The following is a 22,508-nucleotide window of genomic DNA, read 5'->3' on the forward strand; positions in this document are numbered from 1 at the left end:
TCCAGACGACTTTGTAAACTTAAGTAGGTACAATGAAAGTGTCTTTGCATTGATTGTGGCCCTTCCTTGGCGCTGGGGACAAAGACAGTCGAACATTGTAGAACGATGGAGCCATGAGTGTGGTGGATCGGCTTGCAAACATCAGCATGGACTCCATTTTGATGTCAGTGGCAGTTTGGGGCGTTCGTGTAAAGTTAAGTGATCTCAGTGTGGTGAAACATGGGATGCTGTAGTGCTCTTGTGTCCCCAGCCACTCTCACCATAACCTGAGTGACTGGGGTTACTCCGCCCACACTGGGCTCATGGGATTGGTTAATTGGCCGAGTAAATGGCTGTGAAGGTCGAAATGAGTGGGAGCGTTTAAATGTCGCGGATGGAAGGGAGAGGGGGTTGAGGGTTACACTCTGACCCAGCAGCAACAATTAGGATTGGGGGGGTCAGGTGTTTGCATAGTTCTCTGTGCAAAAGCCACCAACCGGAGCCATTTTTTAATTCCTCGCGGCTGGTTACATCGTCATTACATTAGCAGGACATTGTGGTGGGTGATGGGAAACATGGTCTTTGCACCACAGCTCTTTTTTGCACTGCTGCGTCGGACTACAATGGTGGCGGGGAACTGGTCATGCGATCGTCGGTTCGAGGGGTTTGAGCTGTGAGATCTGGTCGAGATGGGACGAAGGATGAACGAGTGAGTGGGGCAGTCGTTTGGCAGTCGGGCACTACAGCATGTCACGATTCAGAGAGCCTCTTTTCCGCGTGATTTTGTTCTTCCGTCCTTCCCTTCCTCTGGCCTGCCCTCTCTCTACCTTTTTTCTTGTTTTGAAACTGATTGTCTTCTACCATCACAAAGACACTTGGTTCTGATTGATTAACAGGTAACAGAAGAGGGAGAGCACAGTGTGACTGGGGGTGTCTACATCAGTCCCACCGGCAACCTATTCAATCCCACAGAGAAATGACACGAATATGCTGTTTGACAGTAGATGCGGACGACACTTCAGGCGGGATGATCGGTTGCCACATGGTACTGCGGTTGGTCGGTCAGTAAGAAATGGTTTCAGATTTTTGCATGACAAATATTGCAACCCATAGCAAAGGAACAGAAAATAGAAATAGTCTTCCACATAGGTAGAAATGAACACATATACATTGTACACAGACCGAAGGAAAGCATGTAGACAGACGTACAGGTATCGGAAGGCCGCTCAGGTCTGAGTGTGTCCCTGTGATTAACTCCAAGTAAACAGCCTGTCTTTGGAAAAGCAAGACACACGTTTCAGGACCCGAGTGAGGACCGCAAGCTGAGGAATGAAGATTGAATGCGATTGATTGGGAGGAGAGGAGTTTGACCTCCCCCAGCACACACTGCCCCCTACTGTTTGGATTTATATACATCAAAGAAACATTGGGGAAAGGGGAAGGGTTGCAACAACACATGCACACAACCAGTGAATCCAACAGTGACAGAAATTCTAAAACAAAGACCCCTCCAACGCCTAAAACCCAAATCCTCCCACCCTGTTTTGTTTATTTTTGATAACCAAACTATTACCCCCACCCTTCTCCCCCCACACCCAAGTCTTTCCATCCTCCTCCTCTCCCCACAAAATCACAGGTCATTCCTGTTGGTTTCTATACAGTTATACAATATCCATGCACAAAAGAAAAAAAAGTGCACCTTCTTTTCAACAGGAGGTGCTGGTCTTTAATATTCTAAGAACATCAGGAGCACTTGAACACACCCAGGAACCTTCAGAAGTAACTGTGAAACTGTTTTTTTTTTCTTTTTGTTTTTTCAGAGAAAAGACAACTGAAAGGCAGAAGAAAGCTAACAATGGATATAAGGTTATTCCTCCTTTGGTTTAACATCAAATTTTTGGTTTATAATTCAACCCAAATCACATTTTTGTCATTTCTTTCTCTCTTTCTTTCTTTTTTTTTGTTGTTTCTTTGAATGTAGGCGTCTGTGAGAGAGCTTTGAACTAAACATCTGAAGCGAGCAGCTCTCGCTCGTCTCCCTCTATTCTCGCCTTCTCTTCTGTCTCTTCTTTTTCTCGCGTGACCCTCCACAGAAACATTCACAATGTCTTTTCCTTTATGAAAACAGTAAGTACATGCCGTAGCAAAAAACAAACGAGAGAACGTACGAGAAAAATAAGCAAACGAATAAAAGGAATTTAACAGTATAAAGCTTCAAGTCACAAGTTCCAAAACTAACTATCATAGTATCATACTTTCATAATCATTGTTATCATTAGCAGTATTATTTTCAGTTTAAATTACATAAAGTTTACATGAAAGGTTTTTGAGGTATTTCAGAATTAATTGTCAACACACGCCTACCAAGTCCTAGCACTAGCCAGGGGGAAAGTTGACTGGACAGACAAGGTGGAGGGAGGGAGGAGAGAGTGTGTGTCTATAAACTGTCAGCGAGTCTTCCACACTTTTCCAGTGCAGCCTCTGTGCTTGCACGCAGTGGGGAGAAAGAAAGCCATTTGGCATTTAAGATTTTATAACAACAGCCCTCTGGGTGCTTACAGCCGCCGCCTCTTTACCCTTCTCTTTCTCTGTTACACAAAAATATCTCTGATGTGAGGAAGGTAAAGCGGCCGAGAGCGTAAGCAGGCCGGGCGGAAAGCAAAAGAGAAACACGAAGGCTGAGAGCTAGCAGAAGATCGACGATACGGCAACGAAGACTCCGACAGATTAAGGAGTAACATATAATTTTGTTTCAAATAAATAGCGTATAGAAAATGTTTTATAGACTTTCTACATGATAAAGTGCTTGTATTCTAGTGTATCAAGATGGAAAGTCAATATGGGAGAAAATGCTGACACAGCCCCCACTCTGTGTCCCTCTCTTTGGCCCCCCTTTCTGTCCATCCAATTATGGGTGCATTGTCTGTGTGAGCACACGCTTGTAAGTGGGTATGCCGCTATATGCATGCATCTGTGTGTGTGTGTTGGTGTGTGGGTGTGTGTCCAGTGCAGTCCCACCCGTGGTTGAAGGGAAAAGGCACTCAACTCTGTCTGCAAGGCAGCCACCTCCTCCTATGTGGCACAATGCAGTCTGACTGCGCTGTTAGTAGGAACATGTGTGTGTGTGTGCGTGTGTGCATAATATCATAAGTGTGTTTGTAACAGTTTGGGGCAAAGAGGGGGGGCTCTCGTTTTTTTGGTTTGTGTCCCCCTAGGCAGTTTGTGACTGGTAGGCTGCAGTATCTTTGGTATTAGTGGCGGTTTCACAAACCACTCAGCTTAGTGAGGTAGCCACATTGGTTCTCACTACTACAAACGTCATTTTGTCAGTGTCATTCCTAAAGCTGAATCTAGCTATTTATCTATGCTCACTGAACTGTATACCACAAGTCAATTTAAGCTCATCATCCTTTGGCGACGTTAACTCACTGCTTACAGCAACGTGAAGTTAGTCAGTACCTCCTGATCAGCTCCTCTACAATGACCACCTCTTATCTAATCTGCACTGCTAATCTGACTACATTGTTGGAAATGCTACAGTTGCATCTTAAGACCACACAGATAACTACGGAGTCCCAAGCGTAAACGCCCCGCGCCACCACCACCCCACCCTCCAATAAAACATAGCGAGTCAGCCAGGACATTTGGAGGTCATGTTTTGTCCCTCTTAATTTTACCCCATCCTCAGGGCTCAGCTTTAAAGGGGCGGGGGGGCTGAGAGTACCACAGTTCCGACACGAAATGCCAAAGGAGAGAAAGTGTCTGTCATTTATTCTTCTCTTCAGCAGCTCCCTGTTTCTCTTGTCTTTTCTCTTTCTTGTGGTAAATGTCCTGCAGGTCTATATTCACACAGAATGCAAAAAAGAAAAAGAAACAAAACCACGTCCTTCGTTGGCCTCAGTCCTTGCATCCTTCTTTTTTCCCTTTTAAAAAGTCCTTCCTTTTTTTGTTTCTGATTTATCAACAAGGTGCCATACTTATGCACAACAGAGCACAATAGTAACAAGAAATAGAAACTTTGTGTCTATGGTACTAATTAAATACCCGCATCAATATAGAGAGGAAGGGGGCGAGGGGTTGGAGGGGGAAATGGGGTTAGAGGGACAGAGGAGGTAGAGAACCAAAGATAGAATGAGAGATTTTCTTCTGCTTCAAAATGTGTCCAGTTATGCGTTGGAAACATTTTGTGTTGCACTGTATGTTTGGTGTCTTTCTCATTTGAGGTTTGGTTATTGTTTGCCTTTAAAATCAGATTCTTGTTTTTTTCTTTTCTTTTACTAAAAAAGTATAATTTCATTCAGTTAAAAGCTGATTGTTGGGCACTATGGCACACACCGCCCATCATCTGCAGGGCGCACTGTAACCGTGTGTTAACCATCGCACCGTTTTCTCTGACTCGCATTAAGGCAGTAAGCATTGGCACTAATTGTTGTAGCATTTTAACAGCTGAGTGTGGTGTTTAGCTTTGGGCTAGCTACTGATAACCCTTGTGTGGGAATAACCAGGTTTGACAGAAATCACATCTGTTGAATTTTTTTTTTCTGCAAGCAGATGAAATGAATGAATGGAAAATCAATGATTTCATAAAACCTCTGAAAACTAATCTAAATGAAACCTCCACTGCACCACTGATGTGTCTTACTTAGGATGCCTTTCTGTTACATTTTACTCTGTTGTACTTTCCCCTTCCTCTCTTTGTGTAATTTTCTTGTATTCCGTTTGGATTGCCCAAATAAATCCCTGCCTTTGCAAAATCCCTGCATTTTCAGCATTCAGGCTAACCATCCCCCTCCTCCGGCTTCACCAGTGCTGGTTGGATGAGGAACAACAATAGGATAATGGTTAGCTATTGATCTGCCTTCAAAGAGCTGCGAGGCCTGAATGTGTTGTGCCATGACTTCTCCTCAGCATCTAGTGGCTCTTCCCTCCCTCTTCTCCACTCTGAACCCCCCTTGCTCTGCTGGATGCCGGTCTCTGCTTTCAACAGCAGGGGGCACTGTTGCTCTGCCAGCGCAGGCAAGGCTGACGAGGTGTGCTTGCTGCTGATGCTGCTAATGCTGCTGCTGCTGCTGCTGCTGTAGTGAGGCCTTTGTGTCCCCATTTCCACTGGGTCTCATGTGCTCCTCTTACATTCTGCTTTTCCTATGCAGCTGTAATGTAGTTGGCTGGATGCCCGAGCGTGTTGTTGTCATCGTTCGGTTCTCAGTTATTGATTAGAGGAAAAGCTCCCAGCAGAACAAAGAGCATGTCCAGACATCTCACCTGCCTCTCCTGTTGGTCAGAGAAACGCAGACTCTGGGCTCAGGCTAAGAGTAACAACGACACGTCTCCCTGCAGGCCTCCCAACATCTGTGCAAAAAATATACGAGACCTGGGCCTGGAAGACCTGAGTATCTACTGGCGAGTGTCTTGAGTTTCACCTTCATGAGGGGGTCAAGGCCTCGCTCCCTCTCTGTCTGCATCGATTCATTTTTCAATTCATTAGTTTGCCGTATGATCAGGCCGAGCTGCTCTCTGAAATGGCTGGCCATCAGGGAATACCTTTGGCTGAGGAATGAAGGAGACTGCGGGAGGAGGAGGAGGAGGGGGGAGGTAGAGGCAGAGAACTGGAAAGCCTTGTTGTTTTTTTCATGGGCTGCGTTGTTTTCTTCATGACGGCCTTGTGTGTGTGCAGGATGGGGCTCTGATAATAAGGCTATGTGCTGTTCTGTTTTCAGATTTATTGCCGTTCTTTTGCCCTTGTTGCTTCCGTGTGCCGCTGTGTGTGTGTGTGTGTGTGTGTGTGTGGGGGGGGGGACAGCGAGGAGGCAGACACAAAGGAGGTGAGTTGAGAGGAAAAAGCAGAATCAGTGGCTACTTGGGTGGTGAAGGAGGAGGCCTGCATCATGTAGATACCGCCCAACAGAAACGTCAAATCTTTGGTGTCGCTTTGCTTTGTCAGATGCCATAAAAATTATTTTCTCTCAAAAAAAAAGGGAAAAAAAAGACAAAATCAATGATTGTCCTTGTGTGTGAGAAATGCAGAGTGGACCTGACTTCACACTTCACCTTTTTAGATTATGCTTGTTTCAGGTGAGAGCTTGAAATTTTAACTGATGTAAAAGATGATTGCATGGCACAAAGGATTTTTATATCGTGTAGAGGACACCTTCAGGCGCTCCGGGCCTGGCAGGGCTGTTACAGACAGGCTTCGCAGGGAATTTCCAGCGTCGCCTGTTGTTCCGGCCTGGTCCCTCGGCCCGCCGAAGGCCCTCTCCTGCTTCTCTCAGGCCTTGGAGAAGGTGGTGGCAGAGGTGCCTGGCTGCCCGGGGCTGGTACCGTGGTCATCGTGCCAGCGGTCCACACAGCGGCGGCGAGCATTCATGAAGAAGTTGCTGACGGTGCTGAGCTCCAAGCCGAGCTGCTGGGAGATGGTGATCTGCATTTCCTTGGATGGACGCTTGTTCTCCTTGAAGATGGCGATGAGTGTGCGGCGCTGCAGGTCAGTGAAGACTAGACGCTGTTTCTTGGGCGCCGTGTTGCGGTCCTTGTGTTGCTCCTGTTCTTTGCGCTTGCAGGCTTGGTGTGGATTGTACAGGTGGGAGGGATGGGAATGAGAGTGGGAGGCAAAGAGGAGAAAGAAAACACAACGCAAGGTAAATATACAAAAGTGATCATTTTCATGAAGTGAGAGCTGGAGGTGGAGGGAAGTAAAGTGCGTAAACTATAATTACCCTGTACTTAAACACATAAAACTGGTTCATACACCAGTGGAGATGCTATGGCTCCATCTCTATTGCCATATTAAAGTTGATTTAAAGCTAATCCATGCCTCCTGCCCAGTGGGACTATTCCTTCCATCCTGCAGAGTGCAGACAGGGACCCAGCCTGCGGTGAGAGAGAGAGAGATTGGGGGGGTGGGGGGCGCACTGGCTGTTGCCTGCTAGCTGGAGACACTGCTGTTTGATTCAATATTAATGCAGTTTGAGTCGCAATGGGGGACTGAGTGACTGTTGCACAAAAGTAAGCATTTTGTGTTTGAGTGTGCGTGTGTGGAAATGAAAGATAGAGGAGGGGCAAATGCAGGGAAAGAATAGGTTGGAGAGAGAAAAACAGAAAAGAAGCAGGAGTAAGACAAAGCGTGTGTGTGTGTGTGTATGTGTTTGTGTGTGTGTGTATGTGCGTGCATGCGCGAGTGTGTGCAAGAACTAAAGAGAGTAGCTGAGATGAAGAGGGAGGGGTTGCGAGTGAAGGAGAAAGCGAGATATTGACCGACTTTGCTGTAGGAATTGGGGGGTTCTCTGTAGGGACTGAGGTCAGAATCCCCCCCCCTAGCAGGTCTACAGTCTGCTACTTCAAACAGAGCCCACTGGAGCCCACTCTATTGAGCTCTGAGAGGGTATTTATAACCCCCCCACCCCCACCCCCCACCCCCCCCCCCCCCCCCCCCCCCCCCCCCCGCACACCCCCACCCCTCCCAAACACAAACACTGGAGAGGTGCTTGCACTGGCTGCTATGAGCCCCTTCCCATACACAGAGCAATTTTCAAAAGAAAACACGCTGAGTGTACTCTTCTACGTTTGGGAGGGTGTCCGAGGGGGTGATGGGGTTGCGTGCTGCAAACGCAGAAATTAATAGTTAATGGGATGTAGGTAAGTGTGTTGTAAGTATTTGTAGGACACGGGTGGAAAGCAGCAGACAGGTGGAAGGTAAAAGGGAGAAATGGCGCCCAGAGATGGTGTAGGAGGAGTGTGTGTATGTGTGTGTGAGGTTAAGGCACCACCTCTGCAGCCACATGTTCCCCTGCTGACTGAGGATCGAATCCTGCCAGAACGCACTGTGTGTCCCTCTCAGCTTCCCTACTGTCTCAATAAAACGGGAGCAAATTGGAGAGAGAAAGCGAGCGGGAAAGATGCCATCCCTATGGGGTCTCCACCTGCTGCTGCTGGTATTGTCTGATACTTTCATACTCGCCTTCAGTAATGTCTCACTCTCACGCTGTGTGTGTGTGTGTGTGTGTCTTGATGCATTTAAGGACAGATTTCTTTTTTTATATTCTCCTTGTGTGTGTGTGTGTGTGTGTGTGTGTGTGTGTGTGTGTGTGTGTGTGTGTGTGTGTGTGTGTGTGAGGAGGCTGTGATTATGCTGAAGTGGCTGGAGCCAAGCAGTGGCGCTGTGTGTCTAATTACAGTGGAGCAGAGCCCATTGATCAGCCATTGCAGTCCAATCTGTTTACTACAGATGTCTAACCTGCACACTTGCGCATCCATCATATTCATATTTCACATCAACACTGCTGCTATATATATCAGGCAAACATGCTAATATGCCACATACAAATTTGTCCATGCTTGTACGAACAGCGAGCGTATCATCATGTATAATACTTTGATTTATTAAAGGTTTAAGAGTAGTAATGATGGTGAGAAAAGGGAGGAGGAGGATGCCATTTCTTTAGTGTCTGAAATGATTCACAATAAGAAAAAAGTAGGACACTAAAGAATCAGAAAGACTACAACGAGAAAGCATATTCTTACTACATCATCATGTATTTATTGTATTTCTCTTTCTTGAAGATACTCTAAAAATGCCAAAGTAAATCCCACCTGGTAGTTCCAGGGATAAATATTGACAGGCTAGCTTATATCCCGGATTTCTTTGTCTCCTAAACCGATAAAAGTTCATATTTAAGATGTTTTCTTTTTCCCAATAAATGGAGCTGCTTACTTCATTCTAATGTATATGAACAGTTCATCATTTGTGTCTTCCTTTATAAAGAAACTCTGCTGAGAATTACTCTTTCAGTCACGTCAGAGTTTGAACATCAAGGTTCCAGTGATAAAGCTTAAGTGCTCAAACATTTCCAGGTGTGATGAAATCTCTATTTATTCTATACTCGACAACTTGTACTGGATCATCACGGCCATCGGGGAGAAGCGTACAGCCCATCAGAGACATGCCAGACAGTATGGATTAAACGTGTGTGCAAGAGGATTCGTTTCCCAGCAGGACAATGAGCCTAACATGTATCTAAGCTCCACCGGGCTTTTTTGAAGTCCGAGGAGGAGCAGCAGAGCAGTGCTGACATGTGTGACATGTCTGCTCCTATTCGAAACACAGAACCTCTGGAATGGTCGTGAAGAGTGCTGAGTTAATCATTTTTTCTTATAAAAGCTAAAAATACTAAATAACATTCAGCTTCATTTAAAATAGTTTTTTCAAGCTGGATTTTTAAATACGCTTCCCAAGATACCTGTGTTTATTAATGTAGCTCCTCGTTACACATGAGCATGGACTGCATCTCATACAAGAGTATTTTTGTTATGGGTTTTGCTGCTTTTAGTACAGCTTCTTCCATTTTTATCAATATAGATTGATTACTGTCTTTAGGTTAATAATAATAATAATAATGATGATGATATTTAATATATATTACAACACTCAGTTCTCCATTCATCTTATGCAGCTTCCAGCTGGTATGAGCAGCTTTACTTCCTCCTGTCTAACTTTTTTCTTCCTGTGTGGTTTGTCCAGACACACACACACAACCTCACACCAAAAATAGGACCCCTGTAAAAATCCCATCCAGCCAAATACAACAGCTTTAATGTTTTAAACGCTTTCAAAAATGTTTTCTCATTTATTTGTATTACGATTTATCAAACCGCATCATATCTCAAAGAGTTCCTAATGGTTAAATGTTCTCTCCAATGCCTAAAAGGTAAGAAACACACATCCAAACGTTTTCGCCGTGAGTGCACCTGTGCGTGGGGAAGATGCAGAGTCAGCAGGACGAGTGTTTCTCTCTTAATGTGCCTCCACAGCAAGCTGACACAGTCCCGGACTCTCTCCACATCTTCTCCACCGGATAGTCACGTTCTGCCACCTCATCGACCGCTTGCTTTGTTCCGTTTCTGTCGGTAGGTGTCGCTCTCGTCGTGGCCCGGCTGCACGGGGCGCCATAGCGCGCTGCCTTTGCTACAGGCGCTGGATTTAGTAATCGATATTGATCGATCGGTGAGGAAGGGGGCCCTGATTACTGAACCAAGCTCGGCGTAGAAAAGAAAAAAATCGATCATTGCAGCTTTTAGAGCTACAGTAGGCACCGAGCAGAGAGACGGACATAAACTCATGCACAAAGAGCAGCCGGACAGGAGCAGAAATCCTGATTTGGCGCTGGGTGTTTTCCGAGGTGCGCGTGATGCTGATAAAAAGAGAAATGAGATTTCTATTTCTCGCTTTGGAGCTGAGAGCAGGAGCTGACCTACTTTGGAAGAATCCCTCGAGCTCCTCGCTAACATAGAAAGATTGATTCTCACAGCCACGTTTGTCCCGCGTGCCGCTATTTTACGCAAGTACATCATATACAGGCTACACAGGTGTAATATCATTGACCATGAATATGCGCACGCAGTGGAAGTCCAGTTAATCCTCATGAATGTCAGCGAATGTCCCCGCAGACTGACCCGTGCCTCCAGACATATGGAATTCTTTAATAATGCCTTTATGCGCGGATGAAAACGGTATAAGTTAGACTCATTTCTTTTCCACTGATGACATTAATATTCTTTGCTTCACGACAAACCAAGCGAGGTTAAGAGAAAGGCCCTGGGTGTCCAATATCGATCGATAGATTCGTGAATAATTCGTGTGTGAAATTCACTTCGTCCAATTAATTATGCCTCGGAGGGGGGAGTGGGCCTGGAGAGGAGATTCATGAAAGGGGCTGGAGACGTGAGAGCGCACCGGGCAGGAAGCGGAGTGATGATCCAGCTTTCTGTGCTGCTGAAACCCGAGCAGGAAAAGGAGTAAATTATCATCACCCGCTTCAGCTGTGATTTCTGCGCCCGGCTGAATACTCACAGCTGTCTTCACGAGGCCTCCTCGATCCCTGCAGATGTGAGCTCATCTGGAGCATTAATCATTTATCGATCATCGCTGCCCTTCCTGCTCATAATGAGAAAGTCAAACCGCCTAATATTGTGCCTGTATGAAACCACGATTACACATCTGCATAAAGAAACAGCCCTGCTTGTTTTCTAAACTTCTCTGGTTGGCCCTGTTTGTGATCCCTGGAAAGGAGACGAGGTCAACAGCGTATGCTGATTTAATTAATTTACCAATAAACATGTTTACGGGTTACGGTTGGGTGCCTTTATATGTATGCACACACACACACACACACACACACACACACACACACACACACACACACACACACACACACACACACACACACACATACAGTGCCTCCCCTTTATTGTTGGAATGCAGTGCTGCTTGTAGCTGTACTCTTCTTCACATGGAGCATGCGTGATTGGGCAGTTTGGCGTTAAAGCTTCGGCCTGTTTATTAAGTGACGTCTCTGCTGCTTTGCATGGGCTATTGCTCTAAAGATTGATAGCAGTGTGCATATATATCCACACGGCCCTCTCTGCAGACTGTGGCATTCGGTTGCAGGGAAGTGCCAAGCTCTCACTCTCTCTCTCTCTCTCTTTCTCTCTCGCCAGGCCAAAACACTTCCTGCTCAATACTCCTTAATGTAATGAGTGAGAATTGGTGTTAATATACTGATAAAGCGGCACAATTTGTTTGTTTGCCTTCTCCTGCGACTCAGCTGCGAGGCATTTCTGTTCTAGCCCTTCAATAACACTCAACCTGAACTCAGTTACACCTTCGCCCACATTCCACCTTCAAGTCCGCGAGACTCTCTGCTGCCTGAAACGTTTGAAGCTAGCCTTTACCTTTAGATTTGCTGTATTAGCTCTCACAACACTCTCATGCATGCACTGGAATTTGGATTTTCGTGTTAATTAGAGGATTTTTTAAAAATACATTTTTTTAAAGATCCGTGTCAGCCTGAGATGCTCGAAAAGCTCTTTCGGTGCTGTTTTCATCCCAGCTCGCTATTAGTGAACCCAAGAAACTGCGCAGCGCTAAGAACATTCAATAATGAGCCGAGGCTGATGACTGTGATCATCACGCTTCTTATGAGGTTTTGGATAATTAAAAGCACTCAGCCATTTAAGCGCTGGACCGAGAGCACGGAGCTGAAATTTACCCCGCATTACTTTTTTTTTGTTTAATAGCAGCCCTGTTCTGCACGCGCCATTTATTGTTATGAGTGGGTCCATTGTTAGAGTGATAATCTTATCTGTGATTATCATCGATTTCAGTGATAATTGCTTGAGTTATGTGTGATAGCTGTAATCATGATTCTTTTTTTATTATTACTGTGAATGTACAGACAGGTGGCCATAGGGATGCTTTCCCACAAACAACAGGTGGGAGTTTTTTTTTTTCTTTAAAAAAAATAATATTTTTGGAGGTTTTTTGGTTAAATTTTGCTTTTACTGAATTCTGTTAAATTAACTTTCATATTTATGTTAAATCTTGTTAAGTAGTCGAAATGATAAACTATTTAATTTCTTTAATTTTTTTATATAATTTCACCCCAGCAGCAAATTATTCTCATAAAACGAATCAGCATTTAATTAATTAAATAACCATGTAGTTTAATATTGAACCATCACGATCATTTACTGTAAATCAGATGTGGGGTGAAAATTATAAAAGAATATTTACCGACTTTGTTTTCTGTTCGAATCCCACACCATTGTTTTCAACTTTTAAATCTCGCGGGACTGGCAGGATCTGCGGACTTTAATTACCTTATTTTTATATTTGCACTCCTGAGTGGATGTGTGCACATTTGTGCGCCATTTGAGGGTTTCATATACTTGATTTCTCAGAAACAAAATATCTTCAAATGTCAGCTGGCCGCCGAGCTGTCACTTCTCTGCTAATTTTTTATTTGTCGCAGGAGAATCATCACACTGATCTGCAGTCGGATGATACTGTTTACTCTCCACGGGGACGCAGACAGGTTTTCAATATGCAGGATTTTCCAGATTCAGTTCAATACCGTCCTCACTCAATCATGCGAAGAGAGAGTCAACACAAATATTTCCAGCCCTTATTTCCCAGCCCGTTATTGCACCCATGTAATTGCATTTATCTGATTTATTCTCTCCAATGCAAGACAAAGGATATTAAAATAGAGAAAATATATTATATAATAAAATAAGGCGATGTGTCTTTATCTGTTACAAAATGCACATTTTGAATGTAATGTTTAATTTTATATTATGTAGTCCTTTTAACACTGATGTATCGCTTGAGTTTTACTTTAAAAAGTGTGTCAATTATGTTTAGGTTTTTATTTTTGTACAGTAAGATATAAAATATATTTTATTTAACTGGTTTTCTATTTTTGTGTGCAAAGTTTTTGATCAGCAAACAGCAGCGATTATTATTGAACGGTAGTTCAATAATAATACCAGTAGCAGTAATAAAATTTATAGTAATAATATTAATAAAAAAAAATAATGATGATAATAATAATTTTGTTTTGATACACAAGGATATTCTATAATAATCTCTCACACACGCCTCAAAGTCAGAAATCCTGAAAAACGGAAATGCAGCGTCAGCGCATTCACGTCCCTCACCAAAGCAACAAATTAACCAAATTATTAATTTTAGCTTAAACCCGAAGGCAGTTCGTTATATTTAATAACATGTAACACAAAGGCTGCAAAGGCTGACATCGATTCATTCATCAATTGATTTCACAGTCGTTTTGTTCCTTTGTTGATCTGTGTGGGGTTGCCCAACCGGAGTTTCGGGTTGCATCTGTGGGTACGATAAGCGGTGTGTGTGTGTGTGTGTGTGTGTGTGTGTGTGTGTGTGTGTGTGTGTGTGTGCGTGTGTGTGTGTGTGTGTGTGTGTGTGTGTGTGTGTGTGTGTGTTGCGGTTTGGTTGTGATCGACCCTAGGAAGACTTAAGGCTCCGTACATACGAACCATCTGCAGGCTTCTTTCTTTCTTCCCAGATATGATTTTTACCTATTTTTTATTTTATTTTATTTTTATTTTTACATCCAAAACATTGTTTACAAACTGTTTTACAGTGTGAGCTAAATGTCAGTTAAATCATTTAATCTTCTTTTGTGTCTGTCAAATATTTTCCCCTTTGGCGAGAGAAACAAATTTACAAAAGATGGATTTTTGCGATTATTTCTTATTTGAGTTTTTCACTCAAATTCATAATCTGTCTTTCTACCTTATGGATCTCCTTTAATGCGATGCTATATTACTTTTTATTTTATTATTATTATTATTATTTAAAGTCTTACAATGATCAAATGGATATCCGCCCTTTTCGTCTTTAATTGCTCGGACAGTGTCCTTGCCTTCTGTTCTTATCCTGCGCATTAAACGAGCCATTATCGGGCCTTTAATAACCGATGGCCTGTCAGAGCGCCAGATAAGAGGGGAGTGTGCGGAATCGCTGCTGCTTCGACGCCGCTGGACACTGATTTATAACTAGCGGTGGTTTTGGTTACTCAAATCCCCAATCACCCCTAAAAAAGTAATCTGTTACTTATTTCCTGAAGTATCAGAGACATTTGGAAAATAGCACAGCGAATCACTGTCTGGAATAAATCAGGGCTGATGACGAACTTGAACAGATCACGATAAAATTAACAATTTGGAGCGAGTGAAAAGACGCCTGGCAGAAATGTCGGCACTGTGCACGAGCACAGGAGCTAGCAGAGCATGTGGGTTTTTTTCGGGGGCACCCCGGCGTTACATAACTCCGGTCAACATTTTAATTGCTCACCAGCTGCTCTTTGGAGTCCTCACTTACTGATGCTCTTATGCAAACCACCACAGCCTGCAGACAAAGGCCCGCGGTGTCATTATAAAAGGTGTTGTTATAATAACACCTGTTATAACGACATTATAACGGCGATATTGTCCGTTATCATGCCTCAGCTCCACTGACAATTAGCTCATTTCACATTTAAAATCCTTTTGTGCACCTATTGAACTCCAAAGCGCGTGCACGAACAGCGAGATTAAATTAGGATTGTCTTTGCTTTGGACCTTTTGTGTTTTTACTTGGAAGTAGGGGACGCGCGCGGTGCTATTAACCCTCTGATGCGATCCGCGTGCATGCCGTTGACTCTGCCAGCAATTTGATTTAAAGGTCATTCTCTCCTATCGATCCGGTTTGGAGAGGGGGCGACTGAGCAGCGTAGGAATTGATCATCTAAAATAGAAGAGACGGTATTGGAGACTGTACGGAGCGCTGCTGCATTTATAATTGCTAACCACGCACCCCGTGTGAACTGGAACGTGCGCGCGCTGTGAGAGGAACGGGTGAAGACGTGGGAGAGACGACGCGGGCTCCGGCTTCAGTCAGGCTAATCTGATTTCTATTAAAATGACATTATTTTGAATAATAAGGTCGACGTGGTCAGAGCCGGCTATGCGGGACGGCCAGTGTGGGTGGGATGTGTGATGAGCAAAAAGAGGTTAAACGACTGTGAACTGTGAGTCGTCTCTCGCTGCTAATCCCACTATAGCACAGCCTTAAAGGGAAGCCAAACTCTCAGACTTTCACTTGACAGCTCCGTAAGATTCGTCCTGTTATGTGTTATGAAAGGTGAGCTGTTAATGGGAGGGAGGGTGTTGCATGGCGGAGATGGAGGGGGTTGCATGGCCGCATGGCGCAGCTCCAGAGATGGGAAGGAGATGCCGGGGAATGGAAATCGATACAGATTCAGGGCTCACCAGATCGGCCTTAACAATTGGCGCAGACGCACTCTGCATCCCGATCACACACATACTGGAGAGATGAAATGGAGGAGGCGACAATTGCGAGGTGCTGGTGGTAAAACACTATCCTGTGGGAATTAACGTATATGGTTTTGCTTTGTGCTGTTTTGTAGTTCCAGCATGACTCCAGCAGTGCATTATTATGAGTCCTCATTTCACACTCGAACATCAGGATTCCTCTAAATGTGTTTGTTTAGGAGTCCAGCCAGCCTCTCCACACGAGGCTACAGATAATGTCATTTCATTTGGAGTGAGCTTCACTGAACTCGGGATTTAAACAAAATAGCCTCGAGGTATAACCTCAAGAAAATGACTGTTGCCCTCCCACCAGGGGATTGAAAAGGCGATGCTTGTACACGCGTGTCTCAGTACTTACAGCACATGATGCTGTGCTTAACGAACAACGAAGCTCTGAAACCACAGCTGCACTGTTTACTCCCCTATCTTCCCCTCATACATCAATTATTAACGTACCAATCGATTATTTCGCAGGCCAGCATCAAGCCATCTTTTCATGTAAAAAAAAAATGCTGTTTGAGATTATCCCTCATCAATCACTTCTTAATGTTTCTACCAGTGAAACCCGTTATACTAGATTAAAAAAAAAAAACATCACACCTTTTAGGCATTTTTATTACGTCAGGATATTTCCGTGAAAATCCCAAAATAAAGATGACCTCCACTTTGTATCTGCAGCTGCTAAAAGAAGCTGGAGATGTGATTTAAATGGAAACCCCGATGGGCTCCGTGCTGGACTGGAAAGTAGGATGCGTGGTGGTGTGATTGACGCGATTGTGGATTGTAATATTGATCGTTGGGTGGAAGCTGTTGGATGAAATAATGGTGTTTAGAGGCCACAAGAACGGTATCAAGTATGTATTTGGAAAACTCCAGATCACCACCTTCGACTGTCCTCAAACCTGCGGTGGATATTTCAGCACTCTGGACAGCGCCAGAAACTGACCAGCAGGAAAACGCTTTGTGGACATAAACACAAAGCTTTAACCACCTTCTGTGTGCCACACACAAACCAACACACATCGATTTAATTTAAAGAAAAGCAACAATTTAATTAAAATATACAAAACACCCAGAATTCATCAGTTTGATATAAAAGCCCGAGTTTATCTCAAAATGATGAACCCCTAACCAAAATTAAGACCGTGCGTTGTAAGGAATGGAAATGGGCTGGGGATCTTAATAAATACATATATTTACCCAGGAAAATGAATGGATTAGTGCAGAGAGGAAAGGGCGCAGAGTGACGCTGATGGGGGGGATGGTGGTGGATGAGCTGGAGTATAGCTCCAGGATTAGGCCTGTGTAAACTGCATGTAGTCCATTGAAACATGAATAGAGGCCTCCCACCGTCATTCTCGACAATGTTTTTCCTCTGTGTCCTGTGGGTCTTGACCTCCACACCCTGGCACGTGCTCCGGCCATTTAGATGGAAATGAACCGCTTCTTTTTGACAGAGAGGGAGAGAGAGAAAGGGGGGACCCTGGCATGCCATGGCACATTATCACTGGTAAATGGAAGGAAACGAAGCGGGTATTCCTGGAAGGTAGGAATGTATTTTTTCTGATGATATTTTCCGTGTTGTCCAACATCTGTTGGAAAAACGTGAACATTACCCGGGTGTACGAACCCCCAAAGAACAAACAAGGGATTATACACCGCATAAACAAACAGAACATGATAACAGGAAAGAAAAATATGTGCAGGGGCGTTTTTTTTTAAACCAGCTGTCCCCTTTCCCAACCTTTTCCGGCTCCCGCCTTCCCCCCCTCCCTTCTGCTCCAGGGGAGAAACCAATGGGAGAGAGTGCTGAGGCGGGATAATTGATAGATGCACTGGCTATCCTTATCGATCAGGGCTGTATTGACTCGACCAAATACATTGAGATGGAGTGTGGAATTCAACACAGATGCAAAGACGAATTGTTTTCATCGTTAATGCGATCTTTAAATGCCCCCCAAACCTCACTCTGCCCGCGTCTCTCTTAAAGCTGCCCGCTTACACAACAGCCGTCTGCATAATATATGTTCAGAGTGTGGAAATGCCTTTTGTTTACGTGGCCAGTGTGTTACAGGTCTGCATATGAAGAACACGGTAAGTGGAGAAAGCATTAGGAGATGTTAAGCGTGAAGGACACACATCCCCCCTCCAAACGTGCCCACCTTTGCTCTGCTTTTCCTGTCGGCAGTGAATTGTCATGTGTGTGCGCGCGGACACTGGTATTTTCGCATTAGCTAAGCAGGGCAGCTGCATTGATTCGTGTGACTGTGATGAATTTGGAATAGTAATTTGAATTTATTGATTGATGTGGCCGAGCGAGTATGGCCCAGCCTCACTTTCAGCATCCAAACCCCCACCCGCCTCCCCCAACTCCCACTCCCAACCCACATGAAAGCCGAGGATAATTGTGATTTTAAATGCAATGAGTAAAATGTTGCTCCCTGCATTTACATACGAGTCATTTGTCATTTTAACCCACCTAGAGTGTCCTTGCTTCTGCTGTGGCAGCAGGTTGATGCACAGTGAAGGCTTAAGAATCAGCTTTTTCCAAAAAGAAGTATTTATTAATTGTGTGGTGGGAATTTCGAATAAACTTCATTTATTCATTTAATGTTGATAACATTTGCACTTTCTGGTAAACTAAAATGTGGTAAAACAGTGCAGCTCTTATTTTCGTTCACCACTGAGCACCTCTAGTCTGTCCTGGACCTGAGCACATTCAAATATGCGGCAGCCGTGTGCTGCACAGGACTGTGCCACTCCAGCACGCTAGTTGAATTGAGGGTTTTATCCTGGTGCCGGGTGTGGAAGATATAAAACCCCACTGCCCAATTAGCTTTAACAGCAGTGGCACTTAAAGAGACAATTGTGGAGTGTTTAAATCTTTATTTACCAGAACCCCACTAAATACGCAAAGGAACAATTTACATGCCATTAAGTGCTTTTCAATAGGGCATTGACTGGAACTAAAATATGCCACTATATCTGCTTAATTGAACTGTTCACTGAAATACGACGCAGAAGCGCTGATTGACGTTTGGAAGAGCAGCGCGTCTAAACAAGGCCTTTACAGAAACATCAATGATGGGGGACCTTTCACTCACATCTTTGTATTAACTCCACCGTAGAGCTTGTTTTCATTTATATCCTATTAATCAGGTTGCAAGTGTTAAAGACTTTAAAGTAGGCAGAGATTTGGGTTCAAATCACAGCCTTTAATGTGACAATCTTTGCGCGATAAAAATCGAAACGATGGATCAAAGTGGCGAACCATTCAGAAAACCGAAATGCTGAGGCAGAGAGGGTTTGTGCCACATTTAGTATTTGTCCTGTTAAGCTGAGATCTCATATAACTTCACAAACAGCAATAAACAATTTCTCAGCACAATGACTAAATAGGCCTTAAATCAAATTAGTAGACAGAGATCCCAGAGAGAAGAGGGGACAACACAGACCAGAGAAAGACGCATCTGTTTGTGTCTTACAGATCCAGATCGATCATTTATCACTGCGCTACTCTGAAAGGGGACGCCTGGACCTGGAATATTGATCCATAGGAGGTCATGCTCCCCAGGCTCTTTGGCCAGGCCTCAGACGATCCTTGTTTGTGACCACGCGCATATTTGACAAGGAGAGAGCCAAAGAATTAGATGAGGTTTGTTAAATAAATAAAACTGGGTGTTCGGGGCACAATGATATCAAAGTATAGCGTTTACCTTTCAAGTAAGATTTAATCAATTTCACTTCTCGCTCTGAGTTCCTTTGTTTCGCCTCTTTCTGCGTGCATGTGTGTGTGTGTGTGTGTGTGTGTGTGTGTGTGTGTGTGTGTGTGTGAGAGAGAGAGAGAGAGAGGGGGGGGGGGGGGGGAGAGTGAGACAGAGGAAGATGGATGCACGCATGCATACTGTACTCGTGCGTAAACGTGCGTAAAGCCAAAAGTGTCTGAGCAGACTCGGTTTGGTTTGGAGTCTGTCTGTTTATGACAGACAGCGCTTCTCTTTTGTTTATCACACAATGTATGTTTATATTACTGTGCATTGTAGCATCAATCAAAATATAGATCTCTCTAAACATTTAACACCTCAACTGTCATGATGAACTTTTACTCGATACAATCGACTAATAACTTCTACTAATGTCTATTTGAGCTGCTATTGACAGTCTCGCCACATTGACTTCTAATTGATCCCTCCACATCACTCAGGCTGTCTCCTCACTCACCTGCAAGCCTCAGCGCTGACATCCGCTGGAACTCGGGCTCCTGGAGCCACTTCCACATCCTCCTGAACGTCTCTCGGCCCGACTTGAGTTTACTCCAAGGTTTAGGATTCCGCAGCAGGTCAGACAGAGTTCCCTGGGACCGACACAAGATCCTCTGAGCAAAGATGGCCTGGGGGATGCTGTAGCGCTTGAGCTCTGCTGTTATTCGCTGTGCCACCTCCTTGGTGTTTATCTCTTCCACCTGCCCTGACCCAGCACCTTGCCCGCCTCCCACCACCGTCTGCCTGTCTCGGTCTGAGAGCATGGATCCGTTTGCCTGAGAGTGCGGATGGCTGTGATGGTGTATACCGTTCAAGGATGTCATTAGCCCGCCCCCGTGACCCCCGAGACCGCGGGCCAAGTGCTCTTCACCCCTGGACAGCATGGCTGCGTGAGACTCGAACCCCCCCGAGGAGAGCATCTTGTCGTTGGAGAGGTGAGCTCCGGGACCGTAGGCGCTGAGAGTCTGCTGGGAGCTGTGCAAAGACCCGAGCCCGTTGGACAGGGGTGACAAGGGCTGCCCCATCCCGGACATATCTTTGGGGTAGTGGCCATAGAGGTTACTCATAGAGGCGAGGCTTCGGTCGTCTCTCATCAGGGTGAAGCTGCCGCTGACATTCCCAGCTGCAAGTCTCTGGTGTGCTGGATGGTGGTGAGCATGCGGGTGTGGATGGTGAAATTTCTCCGAGACCGTGGATATGGGGGGCAGGTGCTGTAGCGGCGTCAGCGTTGTGTAGGTGCTGCTCAGGCTCATCCCGGAGTCGCACGACATGGTCATAGCCGGATGCAGGGGGCCAGACAAAGCGTGGTCTGGGCGATAGTCCCCCGCTCCCTCCAGTATCGAGGCCATGCTGGACACCATGGCTGACCGCCCGTGCGACACCAAGTTCCGATGCGACGCCGACGACTGGCGCGCGTGCGGGGAGTTCATTAAGTCGCTGGTTTGATGGGAGTGAGATACACCGTGCAGATTTCCGATGTTTTCCATTGTCAGCTCCATCGTTGAAAAGATCTTTATTTCCACCCCTCGCGCCACTCTCTCGCTCTCCCTCTCTCTCCCACTCCCTCTGTCGCTCTATCTCGCGCTCCTTTCCAATAAATTTGAAACGATTTCAAAGCCAAGCCATTGATTGGAGTTGCCTCTCCGCAGTCAATCCAGCATGGTTTTAAAGGATCGGGTCCCGGCCGCCAAACAAACCGCTGCTCGGTGCGTGAAGGTGTCTGCGCCTGCCTGGTTTCTCTCCGCTGAGCACCTTCTACTATACCCAAAGCGCTGCTCGGCTCGCTGTGTGTATATTGACGTGCCCGCGCTCCTGTTAAAATGAGACCGAGCCTGAGCCTGTGCGCAAGTGCGCGCCCCCGTGGCCTATCCTCGCACTCGCGAACCCTGTCTGGGGCCAATCTGACGTCACTGGCCCCCGTGTCAGGGCTCGCTCGCGTTGTAAAGCGTGGACCCTCAAATCCTCGAAAAGATTGCGTTAGACGCGTTAGATAAAAGACTGAATGCGCAACATTTACACTCAGATGGATAAGAAGGACCCGCTCCTTGTTTTGTCTGATAAAAGTGTTTCACAGGCGCCAGCAGCACATGTGATAGCTGTGTTGGAGGTTAAACATGTCACAACAGATCACGAGGGCAGGTAAAAAAAGCACATCTGGAAGTGCAAGTCATGCCTAACAGTCTTGGTTTTTCCAACTGTAAATTAAGCATGCGCTATTTAGTGCTACATATTCAAAGGATTGTGTTTATATAGACAATAAAATATTTAACAGTGCAATAAAACGTGTGAATTACAGCCTTAAGACCCGTGTCTGACCTTTGACACTTACTTTACAGCCACTTTCCTAAAGCACACATCTGAAATTTTTGCTTATACTTATAACTTTTTTAAAGAAAAGTTTTGGGGGGTTTTTTCCTCTAGCAAATGTTTCTGAATAAATTTGTCGAGCTTTATTTCATCATTGCCTCCAGGCTTTGACCCCTTTCGCTTCTTTGCTCCACGAATTCAGGCCACGAAAATCAAACTCTCTCACACAAATTCCTACATGATATCCCTTCAAAACTTCTGCGTAAAACTTGCTTGGTGCTCGCTGGTGTCAATCCAGTTCAGCAATCTATCAATATCAGCGTATGTATGGATCAGGGGATCCATCGATAGGTTGGTGCCTATTGCAGAGGCCCGCAGTATGGATACCATATAGCAGCTTGTTGAGATCGAGTGATTGGATTGTGTGAAATGGGAGAAATAATAGGTAGTGGAGAGCATAAAACTTCACTGAGGTCGTTAAATACTTTTTCAGCTACTATAAGCACCAAGTACATTTAGTACGTTGTGTACTGCTGCTTGTCACTAGGTAAAATCTGTCGCATACATAACTAATAATTCAATAATCAATTTGTTAAAGCACGCACAGTGTTTTTGACTTGATGACCTGTTACAGTGGTGATTTTCCGTTACGTCACTAAATGCCCAAAATTTACCAAATGAGTCTATGGCAACGTGAAGTTCAGTAAAAAAAAGAAATAAATGAATAAAAATAAAATAAAATAAGAATAAGTAATACATTTAATTTATTTTATATAA

At 44.8% G+C, this 22,508-nt stretch overlaps 1 protein-coding gene across 1 annotated transcript; it reads right to left on the bottom strand.

Annotated features, from left to right (window-relative positions):
- Positions 1-5,855: 5,855 nt before the first annotated feature.
- Positions 5,856-21,188, bottom strand: onecut3a (one cut homeobox 3a). The gene is made up of 2 exons (XM_082522778.1): positions 19,885-21,188; positions 5,856-6,537 (listed from the first exon to the last, which is right to left on the bottom strand). Exons 1-2 carry the CDS (start codon positions 20,921-20,923, stop codon positions 6,245-6,247), a joined length of 1,332 nt encoding a protein of 443 aa, XP_082378904.1. The 5' UTR covers positions 20,924-21,188; the 3' UTR covers positions 5,856-6,244.
- Between the last annotated feature and the right edge of the window lie 1,320 nt (positions 21,189-22,508).

The sequence above is a fragment of the Aulonocara stuartgranti genome (assembly GCF_965226115.1).
Source record: "Aulonocara stuartgranti genome assembly, chromosome: 23".
Classification (NCBI taxonomy): Eukaryota; Metazoa; Chordata; class Actinopteri; order Cichliformes; family Cichlidae; genus Aulonocara; species Aulonocara stuartgranti.

Excerpts from the sequence above, each read along its gene's own strand:
- onecut3a (XM_082522778.1), bottom strand. The coding sequence starts at position 20,923 with ATGGAGCTGACAATGGAAAACATCGGAAATCTGCACGGTGTATCTCAC. Across the intron at positions 6,538-19,884 it reads GTCAGCGCTGAGGCTTGCAG|CCTGCAAGCGCAAAGAACAG; the intron begins GTGAGTGAGGAG and ends ATCCACACCAAG.